Consider the following 13,047-nt stretch of genomic DNA (forward strand, 5'->3'; position numbering starts at 1 on the left):
CAGGGAGATCCAGTGGAGAGCAGAGCAGGGAGAGCCAGTGGAGAGCAGAGCAGGGAGAACCAGTGGAGAACAGAGCAGGGAGAACCAGTGGAGAGCAGAGCAGGGAGAGCCAGTGGAGAGCAGAGCAGGGAGAGCCAGTGGAGAGCAGAGCAGGGAGAGCCAGTGGAGAACACAGCAGGGAGAGCCAGTGGAGAACAGAGCAGGGAGAACCAGTGGAGAACAGAGCAGGGAGAACCAGTGGAGAACAGAGCAGGGAGAACCAGTGGAGAGCAGAGCAGGGAGAACCAGTGGAGAACAGAGCAGGGAGATCCAGTGGAGAGCAGAGCAGGGAGAGCCAGTGGAGAGCAGAGCAGGGAGAACCAGTGGAGAACAGAGCAGGGAGAACCAGTGGAGAGCAGAGCAGGGAGAACCAGTGGAGAACAGAGCAGGGAGAACCAGTGGAGAGCAGAGCAGGGAGAGCCAGTGGAAAGCAGAGCAGGGAGAACCAGTGGAGAACAGAGCAGGGAGAACCAGTGGAGAACAGAGCAGGGAGAACCAGTGGAGAACAGAGCAGGGAGAACCAGTGGAGAGCAGAGCAGGGAGAACCAGTGGAAAGCAGAGCAGGGAGAACCAGTGGAGAACAGAGCAGGGAGAACCAGTGGAGAGCAGAGCAGGGAGAGCCAGTGGAGAGCACAGCAGGGAGAACCAGTGGAGAACAGAGCAGGGAGAGCCAGTGGAGAGCAGAGCAGGGAGAACCAGTGGAGAACAGGTGCAAAGGAAAGAAGTTGTAGCGGGTGTGTTATAGTGGGTTAGCTTGCCAAGTTGTAGTGGGTTCGCTGGGGGAATTGCACTTTGCTTAGTACCTTTGAGCCGATTTATTCCAGTGGGTTAGCGGGTAAGTTGGGTGTGTTGTAGCAGGTGAGTTGTAGCAAGTTAGCTGGCTGAGTTGTAATGGGTTAGCTGGCTGAGTTGTAATGGGTTAGCTGGGTGAGTTGTAATGAGTTAGCTGGGTGAGTTGTAATGAGTTAGCTGGCTGAGTTGTAATGGATTAGCTGGCTGAGTTGTAATGGGTTAGCTGGCTGAGTTGTAATGGGTTAGCTGGCTGAGTTGTAATGGATTAGCTGGCTGAGTTGTAATGGGTTAGCTGGCTGAGTTGTAATGGGTTAGCTGGCTGAGTTGTAATGAGTTAGCTGGCTGAGTTGTAATGGATTAGCTGGCTGAGTTGTAATGGATTAGCTGGCTGAGTTGTAATGGATTAGCTGGCTGAGTTGTAATGGATTAGCTGGCTGAGTTGTAATGGGTTAGCTGGCTGAGTTGTAATGAGTTAGCTGGCTGAGTTGTAATGGATTAGCTGGCTGAGTTGTAATGGGTTAGCTGGCTGAGTTGTAATGGGTTAGCTGGCTGAGTTGTAATGGGTTAGCTGGCTGAGTTGTAATGAGTTAGCTGGCTGAGTTGTAATGAGTTAGCTGGCTGAGTTGTAATGAGTTAGCTGGCTAGGTTGTAATGAGTTAGCTGGCTGAGTTGTAATGAGTTAGCTGGCTAGGTTGTAATGAGTTAGCTGGCTGAGTTGTAATGAGTTAGCTGGCTGAGTTGTAATGAGTTAGCTGGCTGAGTTGTAATGGGTTAGCTGGCTGAGTTGTAATGGGTTAGCTGGCTGAGTTGTAATGGATTAGCTGGCTGAGTTGTAATGAGTTAGCTGGCTGAGTTGTAATGAGTTAGCTGGCTGAGTTGTAATGAGTTAGCTGGCTAGGTTGTAATGAGTTAGCTGGTAAGGTCACCTTTTTTTGTACCCGTCTCATTGGCTGGCTGGTGAGTTCCAGCATTGGATAGACTGAGAGCTGCAGTGCATTCTGGGGAGCTGGGAACCCATCTCATGAATCTGTCCAATAATGTAAACATCAAGGTATTTCTCACTTTTCTTCGTGCTACATGCTAAATGTGACGTCAAGCTCAGTAGGAATAGAATGAAAGTCTGTTGTTTGGGACAAAAACATAGTAATATATCCATATAAAATGTGTTGTAGCCAAACAGCAACCTCTGTGTTGAAAAATGAGTCAGATGTAGAAGTGTAGCTCCTAAAGTTTGTCAAGAGGCCCCTTGAAGCTGGTTGCAGAAGCACCGGAAGTCACATACACACCCGTTTTGCACACATGTAATTCACTTAAACGCAAAGTATGTAAAATCTGCCACCAGGCACCTCTCAATCAAAACAAGAACAATAGATGATGCCAAGACTGCAGGGAATCTACTACCCCATCTCCCATACTGGTGAAAACAAACTGCGTTTACCTGACTCAATACTAATGGATAAAGCCAATATGTTTACATTTACATGTATGTATCCAACTAAAATGTACATGACTATTATCACAGCAGCACATAGAGCAACATTACAACAGCTTTCAGGAGCAGCTTATGCAATGGTCTTTGAAGTAACATACAGTATTTCCATGGCAACAACGTCTGTCGCGGCGGCTCATCGTGTCCCGCTAAAACTATAAAATTACAGATTGGATTTCTCTGGCTTTGTAAGTACTTAACAGAAGAAACATGAGCCCTGGGCTATATGACGAAGAAACCAGATAGTTATTTATGGTTTAATTATTCTTTATTGTCAAACTATTATTAAACAGGATCACTTCAGCATCGTAAGCTCAGGAAACGCAGATATGACCGTTAGCTGCATACGAACACTTAGCCTACGGCCCGCTGCTAACTGACGGGCCACACTAACACTGGTGTGGGACGCTTGGTCCTGTCTTTCCTTCAGCGTGTTTTTAACAGGTCATATTGTGTCACACAGTGAAGAGTCTGTTGATGTTGTATGTCTCGACATTGAACATGAAAACACTGAGTGCGTCATCTTGTTTCACAGAATGCTGAACCAGGGCACAGATGTATAAAAAGGAGGAAGACCCTTCCTGTAGATCTCTGGAAGCTGTCCATGGCTTCTATGAAGAAGCAGAAAGGAATGGTTTTCCATGAGGAGGGGATGTTCACACCTGCAGCAGACCACCTACCTGTATGCTTTGCTGCTCTCAAACCAGGGAGGGGAAATGAAGGAGGGAAACACAGTAGCTGTGTGATTAGTGAAGAAGCAGGTATGATGGATTGCTCCTACATAAACCCATCAGAGGACGCCATCAAGGCTACTGTTGGACTTACTGCTGTGAAGAGTCCAACAGGTTCAGATAGCATTTCACCTGATAGCCTGTCACCTGCGTGTGTCTGCAGAGGCATCAGAGTGACTCTGGACAACAACAGCATGTGGAACGAGTTCTTTAAATGCAGAACTGAGATGATTCTGACCAAACGAGGCAGCAGGATGTTCCCTTATTGTCGCTTTCGGATCTCTGGCATGCAGCCATCCAGGAAGTACACGTTGATAATGGACATTCAACCTCTAGATAACAGTCTGTATGAGTGGACTGGCAGCAGCTGGCAGGTTGCTGGGAAGGCAGAGTCTCATGTGAAGAGTGCACCGTTTACCCATCCAGAGTCTCCTTTGACAGGCCAACACTGGATGCTGAACCCAGTGTCCTTTTACAAACTGAAGCTCACAAGCAACCTGACAGACCCAGAGGGCAACGCCATCCTGCATCCTATGCACCGCTATCTGCCCCGTTTGCACATCATCCAAACTGACAAACCTGTGAAAGACATCAAGCTGAGCGGTCCTGCTGTCTTCACTTTCACTTTCCCTCAGACTGAGTTCATGGCTGTCACAGCGTACCAGAACTGTCACTTTGCTCAGCTGAAGGTAGACTGTAACCCGTTTGCTAAAGGACTTAAGGAGGACCTCTCAAAGCTAAAAGTGAACTCTAGAAAAGACCATAGCAAAGATGGAGGCACAACAAACATCAAGCTGCATCCTGTGAAGAAAAGCTTGAAGTCTTTGCTGGAGAACCACAAACCGAGAACTTCAAAAGCAGCGAACTCGATGCCTTCAGTGTCATGTGACCTGCAGACTACAAACACAGATCATTCGGCTGAAAAGATCACTGGGGAAAGTTCATGGTAAGATGTCACGCTTTTCTAATTATCTACAAATATCAAGACAGAACTAGAATGGAAACCAACTCCTTAATGTTCCTCAGCAGACTTCAGAATAAAGCACTGTATAAACTGGTGATATCAGCACGGAGCTTTAGCTCCATCTTTAACCTGTGCATTAAGCTCTTTAGGTGTGCACTGTTCTGGGGATGTTTGCTTTATTCTTTGTAGCTTTGTTTTCAGTGATGAGCACTGAACCATACTGAGTTCTGATTGGACAGTCCTCACTGTGAAAGGGGGTGGGTCTTACTTGGGTTACGACACTAATAATGAATTAGACTTAGGCCCTGTGTCCACCTAGCGTTCAGTTGTTTTGAACGGGTAGAGACCTCGATGAAAAGCGCCCAGCGTCTTTTTAACAAGCGCTCTGCTGCTTTTGTGCGGCCGCTCCGAGCTGACGTCCCCAGAGCTTTTTTCAACGAACCAATCAAGAGGGTGAAAAGCTACTTGTCACCTTGGCAACCAAAAACAATGGAGAAGTTAGTCTTGGCCATTTCAGTTTCTTATTTATTTAATCTTAGTAGGCCTGAAATATGAGTGGAACCGGGCTTCATCCAATTATCTCCCCATATTGTCGTCTCCTACGGATCGTGTTGTACCCACAGCCTCCTCGCTCCGTATCTGACCGGAGCCGTGATAGCGGCGTCATCATGAAGCTCATCATCCAGACAAACTAACAGAGCGAGAATATCCTGACTGATGCTCAAAGTAAAGAAAGCAAACAATCTCACAATCACACATCAGCACACAAAACACTGATGCGCACAGCCAGCACTTTACTGCCCGAGAAAAACTGTGACGTGGACGCGGGGCCTTAGCGTGATGGGCTGTAAGGGGCGCCAGCTCGAGTCCTGGTGTACGGATCAAAAATGGACATTTGTCTGGTACTGCCAGGGTGTGCTTGAGGTAGTCACTGCCCCCCCCCCCCCCCCCCCATTCAGTAAATAAAAAAAAAAAATGGAGGTCAGAAGTTTGTTGACATTCACGTGTTGAGTTGCTAAGAGGTCACGCGTGATAAGAGGTCATCAGAGTCATGATGGCAGCCTCCACTCACAGCTGATTGACAGGAGATCAGATGCACTTAGCTTTTTTTCATGTATGATAAGAGGTCACGTGTGATAAGAGGTCACGTGTGATAAGAGGTCACGTGTGGTAAGAGGTCACGTGTGATAAGAGGTCACGTGTGGTAAGAGGTCACGTATGATAAGAGGTCACGTGTGGTAAGAGGTCACGTGTGGTAAGAGGTCACGTGTGCTAAGAGGTCACGTGTGCTAAGAGGTCACGTGTGGTAAGAGGTCATGTATGATAAGAGGTCATGTATGATATGAGGTCATGTATGATAAGAGGTCATGTATGATAAGAGGTCATGTATGATATGAGGTCATGTATGATAAGAGGTCATGTATGATATGAGGTCATGTATGATATGAGGTCATGTATGATAAGAGGTCATGTATGATATGAGGTCATGTATGATATGAGGTCATGTATGATAAGAGGTCATGTATGATATGAGGTCATGTATGATATGAGGTCATGTATGATAAGAGGTCATGTATGATATGAGGTCATGTATGATATGAGGTCATGTATGATATGAGGTCATGTATGATATGAGGTCATGTATGATATGAGGTCATGTACAGTGGATTTAAAAAGTCTACACACCCTGTTAAAATGCCAGGTTTTTGTGATGTAAAAATATGAGACCAAGATAAATCATTTCAGAACTTTTTCCACCTTTAATGTGACCTATAATATGAACAACACAATTGAAAAACAAACTGAAATCTTTTATGGGGAGGATACAAAAATAAAAAACTAAAATAATGTGTTTGCATAAGTGTGCACACCTTTAACTAATATTTTTTTGAAGCACCTTTTGATTTCATTACAGCACTCAATCTTTTTGGGTAGGAGTCTATGAGCATGGCACATCTTGACTTGGCAATATTTGCCCACTCTTCTTTGCAAAAATGCTCCAAATGTTTCAGATTGCGAGGGCATCTCCTGTGCACCTCTTTAGATCACCCCACAGGTTTTCAACTGGATTAAGGTCTGGGCTCTGGCTCGGCCAGTCCAAACATTTAATCTTCTTCTGGGGAAGCCATTCTGTTGTTGATTTGGACGTATGCTTTGGGTCGTTCCTCTTCATCTTCATCTTCCTCGCAGAAGCCTGAAGGTTTTGTGCCAATATTGACTGGTATTTGGAACTATTCATAATTCCCTCCACCTTGACTAAGGCCCCAGGTCCAGCCCCAAAGCATGATGCTGCCACCACCATGCTTCACTGTGGGTATGCTGTTCTTTTCTTCATGTGCAGTGTTATTTTTGCACCAAACATACCTCCTGGAATTATGGCCAAAAAGTTGAACTTTGGTTTCATCAGACCACTACACATTATTCCACATGCTTGTGGGAGACTTCAAATGTGTTTTTGCAAAGTTTAGCCGGGCCGTGTTTTTCTTTGTAAGAAAAGGCTTCCGTCTTGCCACCCTAGCCCATAGCCCAGATGTATGAAGAATACGGGACATTGTTGTCACATGTACCACACAGACAGTAAATTCCTGCAACTCCTTAAATGTTGCTGTAGGCCTCTTGGCAGCCTCCCTGACCAGTTTTCTTCTTGTCTTTTCATCAATTTTGGAGGGACGTCCAGTTCTTGGTAATGTCACTGTTGTGCCATATTTTCTCCACTTGATGATGACTGTCTTCACTGTGTTCCATGGTCCATCTAATGTACCCTTCTCCTGACTGGTACCTTTTAACACTGAGATCCCTCTGCTGCTTTGGAAGCTCTCTGCGGACCAGGGCTTTCTCAGTAAGGTGCGATTGAGAAAATGTCAGGAACAGCCTACTAGAACAGCTGAACTTTATTTGGGGTTAATCAGAGGCACTTTAAATGATGGCAGGTGTGTACTGACTCCTATTTAACATGAGTTTGGATGCGATTGGTTTATTCTGTGCACGGCCACATCCAGTTATAAGAGGGTGTGCACACTTATGTCATGATAAGAGGTCATGTATGATAAGAGGTCATGAGGTCATGTATGATAAGAGGTCATGTATTTCAGGTCTGATGTTTCATGGTTTGCTTTCCTTCAGTTCTCCTCCAGCTCAGAAGTTATTTTCTGAGCTGATTCGTGAGGCTCACGTTTCACTGCAAAGATGCAACCTGGACCAGCTGAGTGACAACAACATCCATCACACAACTGAGTGGACCAACACTAAAACAACAACTCTAAAACACAATGGACAGGTTAGTAAACCTGTCAGAACACACGCTGAAACATCAGCTGCAAACAAAGCTGCTGTAAGAACCAGGAAAGTGAGGCAAGACCCTGTGAAGTCACTGAACTGCAGAAACAACGTCTATACTGATTGTCCTGCTTTATCAGCTACACAAGCTCCATCAGAAGCCCACTCTTTGTCTGTAGACTTGGAGCACCAACAGGACTTTTCTGTTGACCAACCAAAGCCTGAGGCTCCATCAGAAGACCAAGTTAAACAGAACAAACGCCCAGCACAGCTGCCTCTGCCAGCTCTAGCTCTGTTTTTAAAGCAGCACTCTACAAAATGTAAAAAAGCTAAGATCAGGCAGGACTCTCCTTCCCGATCACTCCCATCTGAAACTCCTTCTGAACTCTTGACTTTGAATCCTGCTTCCTCAAAGAACCTCCCCGTAGGTATAACTCAGTCCAAAAAGCAGACAACCTTATGTGCTGATACAAGTTTTTTACCTGATGAACCAAGCAATTGGCCTCCCAGTCCATCAGGTCAGGGAGCTACAGTGGCTTCAAATGGACAAAGAACTGATAAGATGTCTATGTCTGAAATCACCACCCCCCAGCAGGCCGATAGTCCACCTGTGTTATCCAGCTCAGATGAACTTCTTTGTCCCCTCAGGACATCTTTTTCCTCCATGAGCTCCTTTCCTCTTATCACCTCCCCATCCTCTGACCTGATGTTACCTGTTCATGTTCCACTCCCTTCAGCCTCCCCCACCATGAAGTCGGAGTGTCTGCTCTCTGATCCAGAGTGCTCTTCTTTTGCCTTTGAGCCATTGTCTCCTGCGAGTTCTCCTGAACCGTTACCGTCGCTGCCTGTCTCTGTAACTTTAGAATTCAACTCTCAGACTTCTGAACACCATTGTGTTTATTCTGAAGAAGAATCGGCTGGATCAGTATTTCAATGGCATACAGTGTTACCTCCACCTGAGCCCAATGTCCACTCTTCATTCACAACATTTCAGTCTACACCACCCACTATTCCTTTAGCATCTGTTCCATGTCCTGTGCTGCCTTCACAAACCGGCTCCTTCCCTGAACCCCAGTCATTGGACCCGCCCACATCCCCCCCTGAGATGTTTCAGGTAAATGAACAGTCGCTACCGTTCTCTGCAGAGCTGTCCCCCCTCGCACTTCAGCTGCCACTGTCTCCAACCTTCTCCTCGTTAGACGGAGACCCGTTATCCCCCTCGCCATCACTAACTGACCTTGTGCACCTGTTCTCCATGGATGACGACCTGGGGATGGGGGTTGAGTTTTCAAACTCAGAGTCGGACGCTGCATCCTGCCTGCCTTCAAGCACAGTTGAAACAGACTCACAGGAGTTGTCTCAACTGCCACAGATGATCCAAGCCAACAAACCCTGCAAACGCAGAAAGAAATATCGCCAGCAAAAGGTTGCTAGGACCCACACGGATCAGGAGAAAGACAACTCCACCTACACCGGCATGCAGGCGAACCTTGAGGAGGTGGAGGAGCAGCTGTTTATCTCCTTCACATCAAAGGTGAGACCTGTCAGAGGTACATATCACAGAGACGTGCAGGTCTTTTATCTAAGCTCCAACCTGCCGTGTGCAACATTATGCAGTGACAAAACCTGTTTCTAATTCAGCGCCTGAACTGTGTTTTTACTGAGCCGGGAAGTCCCCCACATGTCCACCTGTCTGCTAAGGTCAAAACAGTGTTTCAAGACCTCAGTGGTTTAGGTTAACTCTAACCCTAACCACGAGGTAGCACTCAGGTTCAAGTCAACTAACCTTTAATACGAGGTAGCACTCAGGTTCAAGTCAACTAACCTTTAATACGAGGTAGTACTCAGGTTCAAGTCAACTAACCTTTAACACGAGGTAGCACTCAGGTTCAAGTCAACTAACCTTTAACATGAGGTAGTACTCAGGTTCAAGTCAACTAACCTTTAACACGAGGTAGCACTCAGGTTCAAGTCAACTAACCTTTAACACGAGGTAGCACTCAGGTTCAAGTCAACTAACCTTTAACACGAGGTAGCACTCAGGTTCAAGTCAACTAACCTTTAACATGAGGTAGCACTCAGGTTCAAGTCAACTAACCTTTTTTTTTCTTTTTTCTTTTTTTTTTAAAGATTTGTTTTTGGCCTTTTGCCTTTATTGTAGAGGGAGGACAGTGGATAGAGTCGGAAAGGGGGAGAGAGAGTGGGGAGAGACATGCGGGAAATGGGCCACAGGCCGGACGCACGCGAACCCGGGCCGCCCGCGCGCGAGGACTGAGCCTCAATACGTGGGGTCGTGCGCACTGCCGCTGCGCCACCGGCGACCCCAAAGTCAACTAACCTTTAACACGAGGTAGCACTCAGGTTCAAGTTAACTAACCTTCAATACGAGGTAGCACTCAGGTTCAAGTCAACTAACCTTTAACACGAGGTAGTACTCAGGTTCAAGTTAACTAACCTTCAATACGAGGTAGCACTCAGGTTCAAGTCAACTAACCTTTAACATGAGGTAGTACTCAGGTTCAAGTCAACTAACCTTTAACACGAGGTAGCACTCAGGTTCAAGTCAACTAACCTTTAACACGAGGTAGTACTCAGGTTCAAGTCAACTAACCTTTAACACGAGGTAGCACTCAGGTTCAAGTTAACTAACCTTCAATACGAGGTAGCACTCAGGTTCAAGTCAACTAACCTTTAACACGAGGTAGCACTCAGGTTCAAGTCAACTAACCTTTAACACGAGGTAGCACTCAGGTTCAAGTCAACTAACCTTTAACACGAGGTAGCACTCAGGTTCAAGTCAGATCAAGAGCGAACAGTCTTTAAAAAAACATATATTTTGTATTTCAGGAGGCCCTCAAACTTCACATTGTGGACTCTTTCAAAGTATCAGACCCTGAACCTCAGAGAGCACCTGAAGGTCACCTGCAGACACCTGAAGGTCACCTGCAGACACCAGAGGACTCACCTGAGCATGGTAACAGCTCACAGATATAAGTCACAGTGTGTTTATATGTTCTAACATTGACATGTGTATGTTGTATTGAGAGGATAAATATCAATTTAATGTCTTTGTCTTCTTCATGTTGAGCTTAGCTTAGCACATCGATGGAAGTAAGAGGTTACAGTTACAGTTCCTCACAAGGCAATCAGGTCCTAGGTGACGGATCAGACCAAAAGTAGTCCAAAGGCCCGTAGGAGAGCACCTGGTGGTCGGGCCTTTGTCCGTGGGGCCCTGCTGGGCCCAGCCCGAACGGACGACATGGGACTGTCCCCCTGTGGACCCACCATCCACAGAGGAAACCGTAGGGGTCGGGTGCAGTGGGGATCGGGCAGCAGTCGACGGCAGGGGCCTTGGCGACCTGATCCCCGGACATGGCTTCTGGCTTTTGGTACATGGAATGTCACCTCACAATCCTGCCGTCATGCGTTCCACTGAGGAAGCAGAGGCTGAGTCCTCAAAGGTAGACATGTTCATCCCCCAAGCCAAAGTCACTGAGGCAGTTGGCAAGCTCCTCGGTGGCAAGGCTCTGGGGGTGGATGAGATTCACCCTGAGTATCTCAAGTCTCTGGATGTGCAGGGGTCTCTTTAACATCGCATGGAGGTCGGGGACAGTGCCTCTGGACTGACAGACCGGGGTGGTGGTCCCTCTTTTCAAGAAGGGGGATCGGAGGGTGACGGGGTGGCGGTTCGGGGACCACAGGATCTCGTCTCTGCTTTTTGCAGATGATGTGGTCTTGTTGACACCATCGAACCCGGACCTTCAGTGCGCACTGGGGCAGTTCGCGGACCGCTGGGAAGATGGAGCGTGAGATCGACAGACGGATCGGTGCGGCGTTTGCAGTCATGTGGTCGCTGTATCGGTCCGTCGTGGTGAAAAAGGAGCTAAGCCGAAAGGCGAAGCTCTCGATTTACCGGTCGATCTTCGTTCCTACCCAAGGTTCAAGGTTCAAGGTTCAATGTTCAAGGTTCTTTATTTGTCAATTCCAAAATATGTCAGACATACAGTGAAATCGAAATTACGTTTCCCCCTCCCCACGGTGCAATGTAGATTAAAAAAAAGGTAAATAAAATAAAACAAGGTAACAAAGATAAATATTTACATTAATAAACCTAAATGTGCAAAAAGTACAAAGTTAAATAAAATGGAGTATAAAACAAGATTATAAGAAAAGTGAAACTTGTGCGTGCGTGCAATGTGCAATAAGTGACCAGGGTTCTGTTTCAATGTTCAAACAGGAGGAGGTTCCAGTGTTCAGTGTTCATGGGGGCAGAGGGGAGGGAGGGGAGAGAGGGGAGAGAGTTCAGCTTCCTGACAGCTTGGTGGAAGAAGCTGTTTCTCAGTCTGGTAGAGCCGGCCCGCAGGCTGCGGTACCGTCTCCCCGATGGCAGGAGGCTGAAGAGGCTGTGTGAGGGGTGGGTGGGGTCACTCACAATGCGGGTTGCTTTGCGGGTGAGGCGGGTGCCGTAGAGGTCCAGAAGAGAGGGGAGCGGAACACCGATGATCCGTTCAGCCGCCTTCACTGTGCGCTGCAGGGTCTTGTGGTTGGCAGCAGTGCAGCTCCCCAGCCACACAGTGATGCAGCTGGTCAGGATGCTCTCCATGGTGCCTCTGTAGAAGGAGCACATGATGGGTCAGGATGCTCTCCATGGTGCCTCTGTAGAAGGAGCACATGATGGGTCGGGATGCTCTCCATGGTGCCTCTGTAGAAGGAGCACATGATGGGTCAGGATGCTCTCCATGGTGCCTCTGTAGAAGGAGCACATGATGGGTCAGGATGCTCTCCATGGTGCCTCTGTAGAAGGAGCACATGATGGGTCAGGATGCTCTCCATGGTGCCTCTGTAGAAGGAGCACATGATGGGTCGGGATGCTCTCCATGGTGCCTCTGTAGAAGGAGCACATGATGGGTCGGGATGCTCTCCATGGTGCCTCTGTAGAAGGAGCACATGATGGGTCAGGATGCTCTCCATGGTGCCTCTGTAGAAGGAGCACATGATGGGTCGGGATGCTCTCCATGGTGCCTCTGTGGAAGGAGCACATGATGGGTCAGGATGCTCTCCATGGTGCCTCTGTAGAAGGAGCACATGATGGGTCAGGATGCTCTCCATGGTGCCTCTGTAGAAGGAGCACATGATGGGTGGGGGTGCTCTCCATGGTGCCTCTGTAGAAGGAGCACATGATGGGTGGGGGTGCTCGTGCTCTCTTCAGCTTACGGAGGAAGTAGAGGCGCTGCTGGGACTTCTTGGCCAGTGATGTGGTGTTGGCTGTCCAGGAGAGATCCTCACTGATGTGGACCCCCAGGAACTTGGTGCTGCTCACTCTCTCCACAGCTGCACCGTCGATGGTCAGGGGGGGTTTGGGAGTGGGGGCCCTCCGGAAGTCGACAACAACCTCCTTGGTCTTGTGGATATTCAGGAAGAGGTTGTTGTCTTTGCACCACGTGGCCAGTTGGCCCACCTCCATCCTGTAGTGGGTCTCATCGTTGTTGGAGATGAGACCGACCACTGTTGTGTCGTCCGCAAACTTCACAATGTGGTTGCTGCTGAAGGATGGAGTGCAGTCGTGGGTCAGCAGCGTGAAGAGCAGGGGGGAGGGCACACAGCCTTGGGGGGCCCCAGTGCTCAGGATGGTGGTTTTTGATGCGTTGCCGCCAACCCGCACAGTCTGAGGCCTCTCGCTGAGGAAGTCCAGCAGCCAGTTGCACAGGGAAGTGCTGAGCCCCAGCTGGTCCAGTTTGCCGATCAGCTGCTGAGGG

At 47.9% G+C, this 13,047-nt stretch overlaps 1 protein-coding gene across 1 annotated transcript in view; it reads left to right on the forward strand.

The window, feature by feature from the left end:
- Positions 1 to 1,540: 1,540 nt before the first annotated feature.
- mgaa (MAX dimerization protein MGA a) overlaps positions 1,541 to 13,047 on the forward strand; it is a gene marked incomplete at its 3' end in the record, with an annotated part of 33,698 nt that continues 22,191 nt past the window's right edge. Inside the window, exons 1-4 of the mRNA XM_079373021.1 lie at positions 1,541 to 1,882; positions 2,856 to 3,997; positions 7,139 to 8,825; positions 10,139 to 10,265. Of these exons, the coding sequence (XP_079229147.1) occupies positions 1,853 to 1,882; positions 2,856 to 3,997; positions 7,139 to 8,825; positions 10,139 to 10,265 (2,986 nt within the window). The 5' untranslated portion in view covers positions 1,541 to 1,852. The remainder of the gene's footprint in view (positions 1,883 to 2,855; positions 3,998 to 7,138; positions 8,826 to 10,138; positions 10,266 to 13,047) is intronic.

Source organism: Symphodus melops (genome assembly GCF_947650265.1).
Source record: "Symphodus melops genome assembly, contig: scaffold_99, whole genome shotgun sequence".
In the NCBI taxonomy this organism is placed as follows: Eukaryota; Metazoa; Chordata; class Actinopteri; order Labriformes; family Labridae; genus Symphodus; species Symphodus melops.